Below are 16,342 nucleotides of genomic sequence, written 5' to 3'. Positions count from 1 at the left end.
GTCTCCCTCGTTCCCCGGCACAGAACTGACCCACTGTTCACTGGCACAGAACACCAGGTGGCAATATTCTAAATATTATTGCGGTGGCCAGTTGGTGAGGTAATAAGCTCCTGTAGTGAATCCATTATATGGCTACTTGGAAAAGTGTTGCAGCACGTCTTTAAATACAAGCACTTCATCAGATAATGCCCTTCGGCACAGTCACTATTTCACTATGAATTGTATACACATAGACGCTATTGGTTTTTGTAAACATGCCATTTCATGAAATATTCAGAAGATTGACAATGCCCAAAATATTTAGAAAATTATGCCTTTGAATAAATATTAAGTACGGAAGTGTGCGCTAAACTTGCCACAACCCAATGTCCAAAAAAGACTTGTAAACCTGGGCACTCCCGCACTCTTAATTACGCATCTATTTGATTTGTCTGCAACCAGCTCACGAGGCTTTGCCCCTTGCTTTCATTTCCGGAGTGTGGCAGTAACGGACTGCATCCTCTGAATCCAAACATTCGTTTCAATGCAGGACTATTTGATAATTTTTCTGTGCCATCTCTAGTGATTGCACCAGTTTGATGCAAACGCACAGCAGCAGCATAGCAAACAATGACGTACACAAGCATGCCCTGTTTGAACTTCACTTGCATACATATGCTGTTCTATATGTGACAAGGGATGCGTTCGTGCTTCAGAAACCAACCATACATGTGGTTCGCAACCTTTCAAACTTACATGAATGATGCACATTAGGTGGCTGAAACTAGGAACTGCACCATGTCAGCACATGGTAATTGATTTCTAGTTATCTCGCACCCCATCCTAGGCCAGTTTAGAGCGATGCCAACAAAGTGAACAGACTTTATGTGCATGAATGTGTGAGTAACAACAGTGCAATGTGATATCTTGCTTCTACGACATCTACAAGAAGCCAAGACAACCAAAACAGTAAAATAGAATAGAGATCCTACCAAGCGCTGACATATGGGGATGAAAGTAAGAAAGTTATCTAATATAGTTATTGTGGCTGGTTGGGTAAAAACTTTAGAAAGAATTACTGCCCTTTGAATTGGTCGACATCAAATGGAAATTTCTCGTCTAAGCATATGATGTCACTATTCTGTACTGTTTCTGAACAAAAAAGTGTTGCTGTACAGTATAAATTGAACAGCTTAATGTATTTATTGTCTTTGATATGGCTTCAGCATGCACATAATGCATTGTTTAAAGAGACACTAAAGAGAAACAATGAGTTGTTTTGGATTGATAAACTGCACTCTGAGAACTATAATGTCTTAAGTTTCACTGCCATAAGTTCATTATTAATGGAGAAAAATTAAGGTCAAAGTTTCATTTTTAAATTTCGCGCTGTAGTTCCCATGTGTGATGTGAAAAAATTCTACAATGTATTTTTCATATTTTCACAACATTGGCTCGATGAAAATTTTCTGAAACTTCGTATGCCAAGTCTATGGCGCCCACCGATGACAATGTACTTAAATTTTATTGATTAGAAGAAATGCAGGGCCCAGTAAGCGCCTTCAAAATTTATGACATAACAGTGTCTGGTGCGAGAATCTAAGGTGGCATTTCCACCTGCAGTTTTTTTTTCGAGCGTTTCCTCACTTACCAAGTGTCCTGCTGTGATACGAGTGGCGTTTTAGGGATTGTGAAATTGTACTTTACTGATGCGTGAGAAAGTGTTTTGCTCTCCAGTGTCCCTTTAGAGAATCTAATATCAAACCCCAACCTCTTTTTTTGTGTAAGGGCACTCTGACAAGTGTAAGCCTCTTTCTGAACAGACACAAGGCCAGTGGCAGGTAGGAAGTTATCTTGGTAGCCTTGATGTGAGCAACTATTTCTTTACTACTCGGGCCATTTCTTGGCCGATTTGTTGGTAGAGATGTAGCCACGACATAGCCATGAAGGTTATAAAAACCAGCAATGACTGACTGCAAGAAACACAGAATGTCTACAAACCTTCATTCGGACTGCTGGCAGCAGTTTTTGTTTTCTTACTTTCAGGGAGGGAAGGCCTCCTGGGTTCAACAGTTGCATGTTCTCCAACCCTGGCACTGCCTTCACCATCAGACGAAGGCCTCCGCGGAGACTCCGCAGACATGGGGGACTCGGCGATCATCAACTTTCCTTCCGAGTCCGACGAGTCTGACGCATCCCCTCCGCATGGCGCTTCGGCCTTGTCCACGGAAACCACAGGGATCACCACAGTCGGAATGGCACTACACACTGCACTGGCGGATGCACTGGAGGAAGCATTGAGGGATTCGTCATGAGGCAAATCCTTGGGCGAGCTGTCAGATATTACACTTGGTATGCAGTTGGAAGACAAACTTGATGAAGTAGCTGGGGAAGCACTTGGAGAAGGAACCTTTGGGGAAATGTGCGATGAATCTGATGAAATGGCTATTGATGCATTGGCACCTGTTATTGATGACGTGCAGTTGAAAGTGGCAACGACAGCACTAGGCACAGAAACACTAGGCACGGGAGCCAGTTTCGGCTGAGTTCGCCGACGTGTCTGCACACCTAGCGTCTCCTTCACGGCCCGAATCACATCGTCATCATCAGAGTCACTGCTCGAGTCAATCACCCGCTGAACATTCTTGGCATTGGGGCACTTGATGGATGATTCGAAGTCCACAAAGCAGTTACCGTTTTGAGGCAGTATTGTGCGCAGAGGGCTGATAGGCCCCGCTTCTGCTGGGGTCTCGTTGATACTCGACTTAACATCCTGAACAAATGAAAAACATGCAGCAAAATAATGTTATTAAAGTTAACCACAAAAAGGCTTTACTAAATACTAAATTTCATCCTTAAAGGTGCACTAAGTGAACAAAGTGCACAGAACTAAAAAAATACAGGGGGTATGATGTTGAGTGTGTTCAATATTGTATGTTTATTTTTTTTATTCTGTGCAGTATCTGTATTCACTTGGTGCACCTTTAGCCCATGTTGTAGCTTTACTAGCCCAAGTTGTAACACCAACTAGCCCATGTTGTAGCTTTACTCAATGCTCTATAGCAGCTTGTCATGACATACACTTTTGCAGGTGTCCCACACATCAAAACAAAGTTGCTTACAGACAATGTCAAGCTCACATTCCAATGACTACTGCTCAATGTATCAGAATGGCGACAAATGTTTTGATCCCAGCAATATGATTATACAGGGAAGAAAGAGAATGCTCGGTTAGCAAACGATGCACTCTTAGAACTGTAGTACTTTTTTAGTGCTTTTACGCAGCAAGGATAACATCTTATGGGGCATGCACATTGGAAAATGACGTTATTTACCTGCGATGACTTCTCTCTGCAGTCTGTCAAGTCTTCAAACTCCTTAAACACAGTTGTGACTATTGATGCAAAAACTTCCCGGTTTTCCGACGACAAGTGTTTCACCTTGAGCTCGTCAGTGTATAGCGTCCGGAGCTGCCTGATGGTGAGCATGCTGCGTAAATGAAAACGAATCAACGGAGCTTAGTGAGTAGAAACAGCGACAAAATCGCGAAGTACGCACATACTACACCGAGAAAGATCGCGGTTTCGAACGGGACACCGTTTAGTGCAACAGTCTGGACGCAATGACTATCACTGCAAGTTTTAACCGATTAACCAGGCGGAAAAACGCACAGCACAAGTCGTCCACGCAAAAACTCTTCCGACGTCACGAGAACTGAAGCTAGTAAACGAATTCGGCGGGTGTCGAAAACACCAGTTCCGGGTTATACACGCACACGCAACAGGCGCACTCAAAATACAAACATGTGGAAGTACTCTACTCACGACACACACGGAATGCAAGACGTTAGCTCGCTTGATGAGCATTAACACAATGCACGCTGTTTTGTTATTTTTCCTACTGCTTCATCGCGATCACTTCCCAAGCATACGTGGCTCGCTTTCACGCAATACAATCAAATTCGTAGTAGCAGATAATTGCAACTTGGCGGTTTGCAAAGGCATATCGGAGATTCAGGTCAGATATAAACGGCAGGGACCGAAATATTCGTCAAGACGCATCGTGCTCGCCTACGTAGTGCGGAAAGCTAGTTTCCCTTGAAAGTAGAGCACGAATGGTTTGACGACGTAGTGACTCTCGGAGCTAGAATAAAACCAGCAACAGTTCACAGATCGGAAAAAAGTAGTCAAACAATGAAAAAGACACGCTTACATGTCAGCCGTAAGCTATCGAAATTGAGAGCGATCACGGCGCAAATTTGTTTAGCATCATAAGTTACCCCCTCAATGAGTACAACAGAGCAGCAAGGAATATGATTTCGAGTTTCGCGAGCGAAATCTAGGCGGCACGCAGGTAAAATTGAAAGGATCGTTAGCCGGACACATCGGCCAGTGTCGGAAGCGACAATGTAGATGTTGTTCGTACCCATGGTCTTGACGTTCGCGAAAAATACGGCGAACGAACTCTAACATACTACTGGCGCTGACGGCCGCCATTGCTAGTTCGCGCCAGCCATAATTCGTCATCTGCAGATTGATTAACCTTTTACAGCCACTAAAAAAAAGCAAAAAAATATAAGATTGAAGTGGTTGAATAATGCATCTGACAAAGATGTACGTGTCCTTAAAGTGCGAAACATTAATATGGTTTAGCTGTGCGTTTTAATTATCAAAACAATCTAGATGGCAGCACCATCTTAGCAATCACAAACCGCACAAACTTGGGCAGAAAACGCGTGTTTTTAGGTGTTGGTTTCCGTGTGGTCTGCTAGCAACGATTGCTATGCGGTTATTTGTTAGTCGGTCCACTTGTTCGCGATATTAGGCGCTCTGTTTGGTGGTTCACACTTGCAACGATGGTTTTCCTCAGGAATCAACACGTCAAGTTTTTCCAGAGATGTCTCAATGTACTTCCCAGCGCTATGTCATCGTTGGACGAAATGAGGTACGCGAAAGTGATCAAGCGGGCCAGCAGGGCGATATTTTTGCTGCCAGTACACCACAAAAATCGACTCGATTGTTAATAGAGTTTAGTCTATCACCTCACGATCACATTTCTCGTGTTCTGATTGGAACCACTTTCAGCGGTACGGATAGAAGCCCAACGGATACGGAAGATCGTCAAATTTGTGTTATTCATATGCATGCGTTCCTCTCGTTTCAGAATGACTGTAGCATATTTCGCAGTTTCTGGGCTGGACCTGCTCAACGCTCTGGATACAATCGAAAATAAAGACGACATTGTTCAATGGATATACTCACATCAGGTCTTGCCTAATAAAGATCGTAAGTTTATTAGTCCTTTTATAGCATCATCGTTTTGTGATCGCGTGTTGAAGTTCATGATTACTCGACTAACACGTGCTAAAATACTTGGCGTGACACCACTAACGTTTCATTAATTTTTCTCGTACCGTATGTGGTCTCATACATTATTTCAAGCACATGATTGATAGTGTGTATTCAACAAGCAAAAAAAGTTTAATTAGGACGCAGTTAATATTCATTTTACAATAATTTCACTTCTGTGGGATGGTTTGCACTGCATTGTAAGTGACATGTGTGCAACTTAAAGCCACGGAAATCATGAAAGCTTAGCTTAGCAGGAGTTCTGAATACCGTTCAACACGTTCTACTAGCTGGTTTGTATCAATGTATTATTAAGGTATGAATGCCTTTCCAATATTGACTTCTTGCGGCTTTGATCGGCTTTGATCGGATTAGAAAATAAAGTGAAAAAAGTCTTACATGTATGCAGTAACAGGTTACACTAAAGTGACGTTCATTGTGATTTGGTAACTGGCTCAAAACATGCACATGTTCACATAGCCTTAACTGAATTTGCCATGTGATGTTTGGCTGCTTCTGCTATGCTGATAAGTGCAGTGCTAGGGGATGCACATGCTTGGAACATTAAGTGTTCAAAGAGGGAACAGTTGCAATCTACATGAGATAAACCTGAAGATAGCCGTAAGCCCATGTGGCTTTCTTAGGATCAAAGCTTTGAAGTTGAATAAATATTTGCACTAATGTTTAGAATGCTTCTCTCTTTTTTTTGGTAACATTTCATTATTACTATTTTCTCATTTTGGTACTCCAGGGAGTAACCTTGATCGCTGTGGCTTCAAAGGTTCTCATGCCACTGGCTTCAAAGGAAATGATTTGGTAAGCTGAATTAACTTTCCTTTTTCCTGCACTGTGTAGCTGTTTCTCATTTTCAGTGTGCAAGTTGCTAGCATAACAAAATTAATGGAACCTGCAATATCTTGCCTTGCTATGCACAGATGCATTAAAATGCTCTGCTGCGGAGTTGTGGGGAACACTGAAGTGATCGGATATTATGCTGTTGGTAAACAACAATACTCTTTAATGGATAATGCAAGTCGAGCTGAGCAGAAAATATTGCTTACTTATTGAATATATAACGCTGTATTTAGTGTATACGGGAAGTGTGATTGATTGCTAGTGACCATTATACAAATAAATAAGTTAGTGGAGATAATCATCATGCTAACTTAACATCAATATTTCTGATTCTAGCTCTAATGTTTTAATGTTTGCTTTAGGATACAAAGCAGTGATACATTCAGCAAATAATGTTTTTTACACAATTTCTATTGTGTAAGTGTTGAAAAACATTGTAAAAAGAAGTCACAGTTTCGCCGCAAGGGCGAAACAATGAATGCTATAGCAACTTGGAATGTAATGCTGAGAATGGCAAGCAGATCGAAATGTGCAGCACACTGCTCATGCTCAAATAATACAAAAAACACTGTAGAAGTATTTCAGCAGTTGTTGCAGCTCTATTTTGATACACCCATCCTCAGGAAATTTTTTTTACGAGTGCAGGTCTGTTTAATTAACACTTCACATCAAGCATCTGAATGCTCGAAGTATCGAGAGACAACGAACTGCTGTGTTCACTTACAGGATGATTGTGCAAGCAGTTTTAACTGTGGCCACATTGCCATGACGTACACTGCCTTGGCAACCCTCATTATTCTCGGGGATGACTTGAGCAGAGTGGACAGGCAAGCCATCATGCAAGGTCTCAAAGCACTCCAACAAGAGTCTGGAAGGTAGGCCTGACACGTGTTCCCATGTTCTTACTCTCCATGGCTTACTTATTTTTCACCCAAACTGCATGCCTATAATGTGGCAGTTCATTAGTAGGATGTGGGACTAAATGTTTTTTATGCCACCATGGTGTGTTTTGAACAGTTTCATTACAAGCACGACACTTCGTAGCAGCTAGAATTTACTTCAAAAGCTTGAGCCATTGTTATATATTGATATACTATGGCTATCAGACTTCCCGAAAAGTATCGGGTTTTTTCATGAAAGCAAAGACCTCCAGTGCTCTTTCTCCAGCTTTGCATAGACTGTCTGGCTAGCTAAACTGGTTAACGTAATCAGAGGTGGTGATATCATGGCAGGTGGAACCTGATAATATTCACTTCGCAATGTGTATCCTCAGTAGAGTTTTATTGTAATTTGTTGCACACGCTGATATTGAGGGCAATGCAACAACCAACATTATAGCACACACACGCCTTATGTTACATCAAGCAATAAGCAACCCCGGCAGCATATTCCAGTAGGTCTAATGGGAAGCTGTTGCTTGAATGCGACAGTCATCCTCCCGAAGTTTCTGCCCGATTTCTTCTGTATTTAGCTTTTCCTTTCCCTTCTTTTTTTCTTTAACATTTTCTCTCTTTCAGCTTTATGGCTCTCATCCATGGAAGTGAGGACGATATGCGTTTTGTATATTGTGCAGCGGCAATATGCAGTTTGCTGCATGACTGGTCTGGATTTGACAAAGAAAAAGCTGTGAGCTTCATTCAGGCCTGCTATGTGAGTGAATACTTCAGCTTATCTTCCTTTTCCTCTGGTTATAGCCGTAATGCGGATTACGTGCTTAGCCAGAAAAATCTTATGTTTCCATATGAACGAAAAGTTAACCACACTGTTTAACTTACAATATGTGTTCTCCTAGTACTCATTGAGTACATAAAGCTATGTTCACTTAGCTCGTTCAGGAGATAAGAACAGCAATTTATAACCCGTTGGTTTCTCTTTACAGGAAGTGAATGGTGCTTTACACATTCATTAAATGAATGTGTAAAAGTCTTAGTAAATGGCAATCTCTTAAATTGAACAGCTGCTTAAAAGGAACAAAATGCTTCTAATATATAGTAGGTTTGTATAGTAGTTCCACCATAGTCGAGTGGAACAAACTAACTAATGCAATTGTTTCAGCACCCTCATTGGCATTGTTTTCCTCGAAATTAGAAAGTGCACTAACCAGTTGAATTGTTGAATCGTATTACATACCACTGTACATGCTTGTATAATTGCAGTCTTCTATTTTTTATTGTATGATATTGCCAGTTGAAGTGTGTATTTGCCCTATAGACATTGTATAACCTGTATATATTATATGTCATTGTACTTGCCATTTGTTCATGACTAACTTCATGTACCACCCTGCTAAAATCACCAAAGGTGATTGCAGTATCTGTAAATAAATAAATAAATAAATAAATAGGTTTCATGCTCAAAGTCTGCAACCCTGTTGATCTCTCAGTAAACAGAACACCCAATAAATGGAACATATTTTTCTGGTCCCATCAGGTGCTGTTTAACGAGAGCCTACTGTACTGCGTGTAACCTCATTTGCTAAGTAGGGCGATATATAGAGTTCTTGAGATATTATAGAATGAAAGCCTAATTTAAAAGTACAGTTAAGCAGTTTCTGTGTTTGCAGTAATGCATATTCTTGATTTTCATTGCACGAGATTGTATATATGTACATGTGCACACACATGCGTGTACTCATAGCTGAACACATTTTCGGCTTTTATTGCACGAGTTTGTATATACGTATCAGTACACACATGCATAGACAAACACATTTTTGGTTCACTACAAATTCAAGTGACTGGTGAATAGGTTTCTACTGGCTCACATTGTTAAACTGTTTTACTCATGTATTCAGTACATCTGCAATGATCTCCATGTAATTACATTTTGTAGGGATATGATGGAGGGATATCACCATATCCAGGAACGGAATCACATGGTGAGTGGTTACATTTGCCTCCTTTTGTTGTTACTACTTGAAAAACCTTCAGTACAGCAGTTGCTATCAACGAAAAAGATTTGCAGTGAGTGAGAATTTCAAATGCAGTAGACTCTCATTAAATGGAACCTCAAGGGACCATAAATGTGTTCCATTTAACAGGAGTTCCATTTACTAAGAGTCTAGTAATGCTACAAAACACAGGTACGTTACCAATAATGTTAGAGAGAGTTGTTCAGATATCATAATAACTTTGATCTTGTTTAATCTGTGATCAATGTATTGTGTACTGCATAGCAATCTTGTGAAAAGGGTGTGTGCTGTTTCTAACGCACTATTCATGCAGAGGTGTTGCTCACTGGTATTGACTTTAGCATGCTGCAGCTAGCTAATACGGATGTGTTGTGCCATTTCATGTGTGACAATAACTGACGCAGCAGCAGAGGCGATGCATGTGTGTGTATGGTCATGCAGGGGGATCGACGTACTGTGCGGTGGCCTCGCTCGTTCTTATGGGGCAGCTGCAGTCAGCACTGAGTGAGCGCCAGCTACGCGGCCTGCAGCGGTGGTGTCTGGACCGGCAGTCGTCGGGATTCCAGGGTCGCCCAAACAAACCCATTGACACATGCTACTCTTTCTGGGTGGGCGCTGCCCTGAAGGTGTGTGTGCTGCTTTGATGTTTACAACTTTTGTGTGTGCTTATTCATAACAATTTTCAGCCATGATAGGCAAATTTCATGGGACACTAAGCAAAAACAGCACCTGTGCCGAGCTTTAGGGATGCATGTTCAAGCAACGCAAGTGCTGGAAGTCTACATCAAGCTAAACTGTGCAATTTTAACTCTAGCCATTCCCACTTGCAAATCACAATGTACATAGGCATAGATTTTCATGGAACTGGACCAGAGTTTTTTTCCATTCTTTTCCTTGTTGCCCTGTTTACAGCTTTTGGGTGCATTCAAGTTTGTGAACCATGAGAAGAACCTAGAATTTCTCTATTCGACACAAGATCCTATCACTGGTGGTTTCAGCAAGTGGCCTGACAGCGATCCTGGTATGTGACCATAGCTAACAGTTTTGCATTTCTATGTTCGTTGTGGAAGTTGATAGATTGGGCAAGTTGTAGCATAAGGAGCACAGATGGGGAGACTAGGAGGGGATAGGCCTAGGTGCTGCCACTGTACTTTTTAGGCTGTTCTGTCTGTTGTATTCCTTATGGCGTTTTTATTTCTGCTATGGCAAGTAGGGACACTAGAGTGATGACAACATTGTGCTGCGCAGATCCAATGCACGCTTACATGGGCATTGCAAGTTTGTCCCTCATGGGTGTCGAAAAGGTTGCACCACTCGAGCCGGCACTCAACATCAGCCAGCGGGCAGAAGAGCATCTGAAGAGAGTCCACCTCTTGTGGGAGTCGCTCAAAGAAAATGGTGTGGGAGGAGCTGGAGACAGATGATAGTGTGCCAGACTACATGAGGCAATTGTTACGACGTTGTGGATGCAAACGCTGCACTTTTTGACATATCGTACTTAACAAATTCGACTATTGTCCTTTTTTTTTCTTCTTAGCCACGATGCAATGCTGGCAACAGTGTGGGCCAGCAGTTGGAAAGTGAGACGATTGTGCAAGAGCGTCATTTTTAGGTTTTGTTGTATTGTCTCTGTCACTTTTACACACGTGATATTAAGATTATTTCTTAACTACACGACTTAGTGTATCGACTTGCAATATGTGTGCATCGTATCCCAGCTGGCCTTGTTCCATGAAGGCAGCCAACTAGATACTCGCGATGACATGCTTAGTTTGAAAAGCGTGTAAGCAGGCATTACGCGCTGTTTACTTAGTGTATGCACAATTGATTGTAGGCGTGTGTCCTCTAGGATTGTGTATTCACCATGCCTTGGTGGCATGCAATGTTTCTGTGAGCACTTTTGCCAATGTTGTGCGTCATGCGTGATATGCCGCATTATTGTTCCTGTAAATTAATCGGTACCTGTATGACTGTGCTGGAATATAATTCTTTTGTGCTGAAATGTCACCTTTGTACGCAACACTTATCAATGCATGTGATTTCTCTGAGCTTACATACATATTGCTTTGCAGTGTGGAAAATGGAACAGGTGCGATAAAAAGGTGTTACTGATACGGTTAAGTTAGGTGCATAAGTGGTGTTCCACGCTGTGTGAAAGCCAGTGTGTAGGTATGATAATGCCGAAATATACACAGTTTGTATGAAACTTGTTTCTCTGCTTATTTCACTGCCATTGTGATCAGCGTCGCAACCGTTTCAAATAATTTGAAGTGTAGGTAGTATCAGCAGGTTTTGTTCAAACTGCACAACTCTTTACTTTTGAGTTTGGGCATTTACCTGCATGCTTATTTTAGTCGGAGAGGATTTTTCTGTCTGTGAAATTTTAGTTAAATCTGTGCTTGGCTAGCAGTTAATGAATGCTTACTTCTTTTTCTTCGCTTGTCTCTAAACAGTAATAACAGTGGCTACTAAGTGTAGCCTTCTTACATATTGCAAATATTTTATGTTAACAAAAACATCTTACATTGATGGGGAGTTTCACAGAACTAAACCACACACAAATTATTATTTTTGTATGGTGTGCAGTTTGATACATATCAATCTTTACCATGTGTGACACAAAAAGATAACTTGTTAAGCACTGATGTTTTAAATATTAATTATGCATATGAATTAAAACATTCGAAGATGAGATAATTTTCTCTTGCTATTCAGCTCATTTGATGCTGTTTGTAGCACCTATGACTTACATGTGTAGTATGAAAAACATTAGTCTGTCTGTATTTAGAGATTGTGAACATTAAAGCTTAGCAATGGGCCTCGCTGTGAAAGTATGTCAGTTACAAGAGATAGATGGGCGACGTAGGTACTGTGTGTCTGCAAACTGTATGCGTTTACACACCCAAGCTAAATGCTGCTATCTGTCAAAGCAATGATTCAGATGGGTGTAATATCTGCTACTGTGTATGTGTTTCTGTCTCGCATTCAGTTTTTTTTTGTCCATGCTAAGAAATGTGTGCAAGCCCTAAAGTTGTGGACTAGAACACTACTTCTGGCTTGTGGTGGAGCTACTATAGAGCAGGGTTCTTTTACACAAAGCTCTATCATGACAGCCTCTTGACATTCACCTAATAAGAACAATAAGGAAAAATTTCGGCATTAGAATAAAAGCAGCAACTTTTTTTTCCGCAAGACCTTATGCATACCAGGTTATGGTACAAAAGCAGCCATGAAGGTATCTTTGCATTCTGTAAATACGTAGTTACTGCCCTGTTGTTTTCCCCATGAGTCTTGTTTCCACACCAAGACCTTTTCCCCTTCAAGGAACACAGGACAGGAGTGTTACATCGTTTAAAGTGATGAATGATGTGCTAACTATATCATTATTACTTTTGCAGTGACAAATTATTTTTGCTGTGTGAAAGCCAGTCTGTAGAAATGTATAATGGTGATAGTAAAGTAGAACAAGGCCAGCATTTCATATTTTTGAATTTCAAAACAGATTCACAGTAAATCCCCTGTCAAGATTAATTACATCAGTGTGACACCGTGGTTTTTTTCTTTTCCTATTTAGGCCACCGTGGTTCAACTTCAGTACTTGGATACGTACAGTGTATTTAGTTTTTTACCAATTGATAATTTACATAGACATGTAGTCATGTCAAACAAACTAACTTATAAAGTTTCTTGCTTGCTTTTATCTTACGTGAGTTTCTTTGCAATTGCACTGCTGAAGCTGTAAAAAGAAGAGCAACTGATCAATGATCTTGAAATGTGGCAAGAACATGCATCAAAAAGCATGCATCAAGCTAGTCTTGACGCATGGTAAAAGCATGCATCAAGACTAGCCTGAGTTGAGTGCAATTCAATATAATTTAGATTTAACTTAATGAAAGGAAGCTTCAAAAGAAAAAAAAAATTGAACCACCTTAATGGGGTGCTGCAACACTTTTTCTGCACGGTGACGCTGCAGACTGGTTGTTCAGGCTTTCAGGAACACGCAAGCCAAACATTATAGTGCAGCATGAGGCCTTAAATTTATCATTAACACTTAAAGTCTGCTATAAATTGTTCCCTCTTCTCTCGAAATGTGGTGCCATAACCCTGATGATTGTGTCATAAACCCAAAGTCCGCTGCCGATTCGAACATCGTAAGCTGCATAGTACGTAATGTCGCCAGGGGATGCTGCCATGTGCCTGCGCATGGCTTTTACTTCGAAAATAAGCTCTGTGTATGAAGAAAGGAAGATAAAGTTCTCAAGGTCATGACAAGCACCAACGAAAAGCCGCTTCTTGTCTTGCCCCGTCACCCCTTTCTTGCTCGTTAGCATGAAAAAGAAATTACTGAAAACTTGCGACGAATCCCCATAAACTCTGCTCATACTTGATGTATTCCAAAAATTTTAGCAGTTGATTCATGAGGCAATAAGCTATATTAATGAAATCATTCAATGGTTACTTGGAAAAGTCTTGCAAGGGCCCCTTTAAGCTGTTTAAATATACACTTAAAACTTGCCAAGTGCAGACAAAATTTACTAGCTCCAAACTGTGACCCATTGCACTATTATACTGTGTATGGTTATACAGGGAGACCCTCAACTACAGAAAGTCAAGGTATCGAAAAAAAGAAGGAGGGTATAACATACAAGGATGGGATCAAGCCTTGTGTAGAGTAGGGTAGCTTTTCTGGCAGTTATGGCATGACACAAGTGCATGCTTGTGCAAGTTGACAAATGAAACTTCAATTCCACACAATGCCAGTCTAGCTTCCTTAAGAAAATGGCAAAGTTATGGTATTATATTTTGGCTTCTAGGCTACAATTTACAGGTTGCTTTAGAATATTTGCATTGATTTCTCTTAGTTGTTTTAGGGAGCGATATAACTCTCCATGCAGGTGCTCTGCTTTAGCTCTTGAAAATGCAACCTTCTACTTGTATTGGATCATAGTAGAAGCAGTCTTATATAATGGCTGGGGCGACAAAATGCAGTCTAGATCTTCTCCACAAATCCATGCACTGTCCACCTTGGTGGAACAGTAACTAGGGTGCTTGGCTGCTAACTCGAAGGTTGTAAGTTCGATTCTGGCTGCGACGGTCACATTTCCAGTGTAGGCCTATGTACTGTGCGATGTCAATGTGCATTAAAGAACATGAGACGGTCAAAATTTCCAGAACCTTCCACTATGGTGTCCCTTATAATCCTACCGTGGTTTTGGGACACTGAACACCAACATTAATTAAATTAACAAATCTATGCACTGATGGAAGAGAAAAAGTAAAATGTAATGAGGCTATAGTCAGTTGCAGCCCTAGAATAAGTGCTGCCCATGAAACCATTCTGCACTTTTTTTTTTACACGTCTCTGCACTGCCAAGCAAGTAGTTCACAAAAAGATTGTCAGGTGTGGCGATCCTCGGGCGATATGCATGGTGCATACAAGCAATGCAAAAAGCACATTTCACTCTGAAACTTGTTGCTGGCGAAACGGTGGAACGTGATAAACACTCCAAGCGCCTGCCGCTTCATTATACTTCTGAAACAGCAGAATCACAAGTTTCAAATGCATTGAATGACGACTTGCGAGAGTGACGCTGAGGCTAGTGCAAATAACGCTACGCGACATATTGGAAGGTTTGCAAGAAGCGGACAAGAAGATCCGGATGGCGGCTGCCAGTGTGGCAGCGCCTTGCCTCTCATTCTGGCAAATGACTCAATGTTGCATTATTGACTGGTTCTCAACCTTCATATCACAAAGGAGCGGCTGTGATTGGATGCACATTTTGCACATAGACAGTGGTACCAACTTTTACATTCTATTAGGTTGTCATCGACTACAGTTAATGATGAGAAATGACTAATGGTATATGCAAAGCTGCTCACCATATACTAGAGAAAAGCTTTAGTGCAGAAATATACTCCATGTTGTTCTGAAGAATTCACTGCTAAATGTTGTGGTGCACACTGTTGCAATATTGTTGCACAAGATGCCACTTGAATGGTATGCACATTTTTACATACGATGCTAGGATAGATCAACAATATGTCTAAAGGGCCCCTCATCAATGCCCTGTCACCAATTTTGATCCTGCACTGACAGCTGTATGATGCTGTCTTGTATTTTACTGAAATAATCTGACGATTCGGTTTGTTATCTGAGGAATTGGAAGAAATTGAACTGTTCCATTAACCAGCTGCCAGGCGGTGGGTGGGCTTCACTGCCAAAGCAGACTCCCGCCCCCTCATTCAGGCAAGTGTCTGCACGTGGAGTTCCTTTCCTGCCTTAAGTCGTACATCACAGCTGAGAGAGCACGGAACATCTACAAGAAGTGTCCTGCCTTCATTTGTTTCCCTTTCTTGGTGCATTTCCTGAGGTAGAACTGCATGTTTCACATAGGATGATAACCTAGCTGGTCATGAACAGCGATGTTGAAAACAGTCTGTGTTGCGCATACCATTTCTGTGCGGCTTTCTCACTCGAAAGGAATGGAGCACGGCATTTTTAAAACTATTCTCGTGATGTTTGACTGTTTCATGCTTTGAAGACATGATCGTTCACGAATGCCATTGAGATATCTATGCATTATGCTTTTTATGTTTGCGATTCCTAAACCTTGAGGTGGACTTTGACGAGTCTTTCCGTTGGCATAATTATAGTACACATGTTTGGTGATATGCACCAAAAACTGACTTTTTGCAAGAATGTGAATAAAGGTGTGCAATGTTGTACGTAGTACTATTGCTGCCCCCCCCCCTCCACGTGAATATTGCATTCGTGCAGCATGTGCATAATGGGCAGACTGGTAGCTTTTAGGGCACATTTTAGGATTTATTAACTGCAGTGCGTTAAGACTTGAAAGCATGTCCATGTAGGATAAATGCCAAAGCGAGCATTTATTTTGAGATAATGGCACTCCAAATATCCCCGAAATACACTGGCACTAGAAATAACTTTTTCATACAGTACACAAGTAAAGCTGTTTAGGGTTCTTCAGGAACTGTGGCAATTACATGGCAGAACTTGTGTCCCTACAATAACAGTGTATCAAAAAACTTGCACCGAGTTATATGATTCAGCAATATGGATACAGGATATGCAAAAGCATAATTTTCTTAAGGGGGCAGACTGGTCTTTGGGACCAAGAAATGCAAAAAAATACACGTTTTAAAATTGCCATATTTAGTTTCTGCGAGTATTTTTGTATCTCTGTGCAAATTTTCACACACCAGGAAGTGGCAATTTTTTTGTAAT

At 41.1% G+C, this 16,342-nt stretch overlaps 2 protein-coding genes across 16 annotated transcripts in view; one reads left to right on the top strand and one right to left on the bottom strand.

The window, feature by feature from the left end:
* The window catches only part of LOC119159401 (uncharacterized), a 41,913-nt gene extending 37,399 nt beyond the window's left edge, over positions 1 to 4,514 (bottom strand). For 14 of the 15 annotated variants that reach the window (XR_012883836.1, XM_075865120.1, XM_075865118.1 and 11 more), the window contains exons 1-3: positions 4,405 to 4,514; positions 3,315 to 3,468; positions 1,981 to 2,752 (exon numbers count right to left, since the gene is read on the bottom strand). Coding sequence is in view for 14 of the 15 variants with exons in the window: in XM_075865120.1 (XP_075721235.1) it covers positions 1,981 to 2,752; positions 3,315 to 3,468; positions 4,405 to 4,505 (1,027 nt within the window). In the remaining variant the exon portion in view is untranslated. The remainder of the gene's footprint in view (positions 1 to 1,980; positions 2,753 to 3,314; positions 3,469 to 4,404) is intronic. The other variant, XM_075865123.1, reaches the window with a different exon arrangement.
* A 162-nt stretch (positions 4,515 to 4,676) lies between these two features.
* betaggt-I (geranylgeranyl transferase type-1 subunit beta) lies at positions 4,677 to 15,819 on the top strand. Its single transcript, XM_037412151.2, has 9 exons — positions 4,677 to 4,923; positions 5,143 to 5,264; positions 6,079 to 6,143; positions 6,909 to 7,057; positions 7,700 to 7,832; positions 9,015 to 9,060; positions 9,535 to 9,719; positions 10,006 to 10,114; positions 10,342 to 15,819. The coding sequence occupies exons 1-9, from the start codon at positions 4,835 to 4,837 to the stop codon at positions 10,515 to 10,517; spliced, it is 1,074 nt and encodes a 357-aa protein (XP_037268048.2). The 5' UTR covers positions 4,677 to 4,834; the 3' UTR covers positions 10,518 to 15,819.
* The last annotated feature ends 523 nt before the right edge of the window (positions 15,820 to 16,342 follow it).

Source organism: Rhipicephalus microplus, chromosome 1, assembly GCF_043290135.1.
Source record: "Rhipicephalus microplus isolate Deutch F79 chromosome 1, USDA_Rmic, whole genome shotgun sequence".
NCBI classification, from domain to species: domain Eukaryota; kingdom Metazoa; phylum Arthropoda; class Arachnida; order Ixodida; family Ixodidae; genus Rhipicephalus; species Rhipicephalus microplus.
Note: the sequence above shows the minus strand (reverse complement) of the source record. Positions and strands in the feature narration are given on the sequence as shown.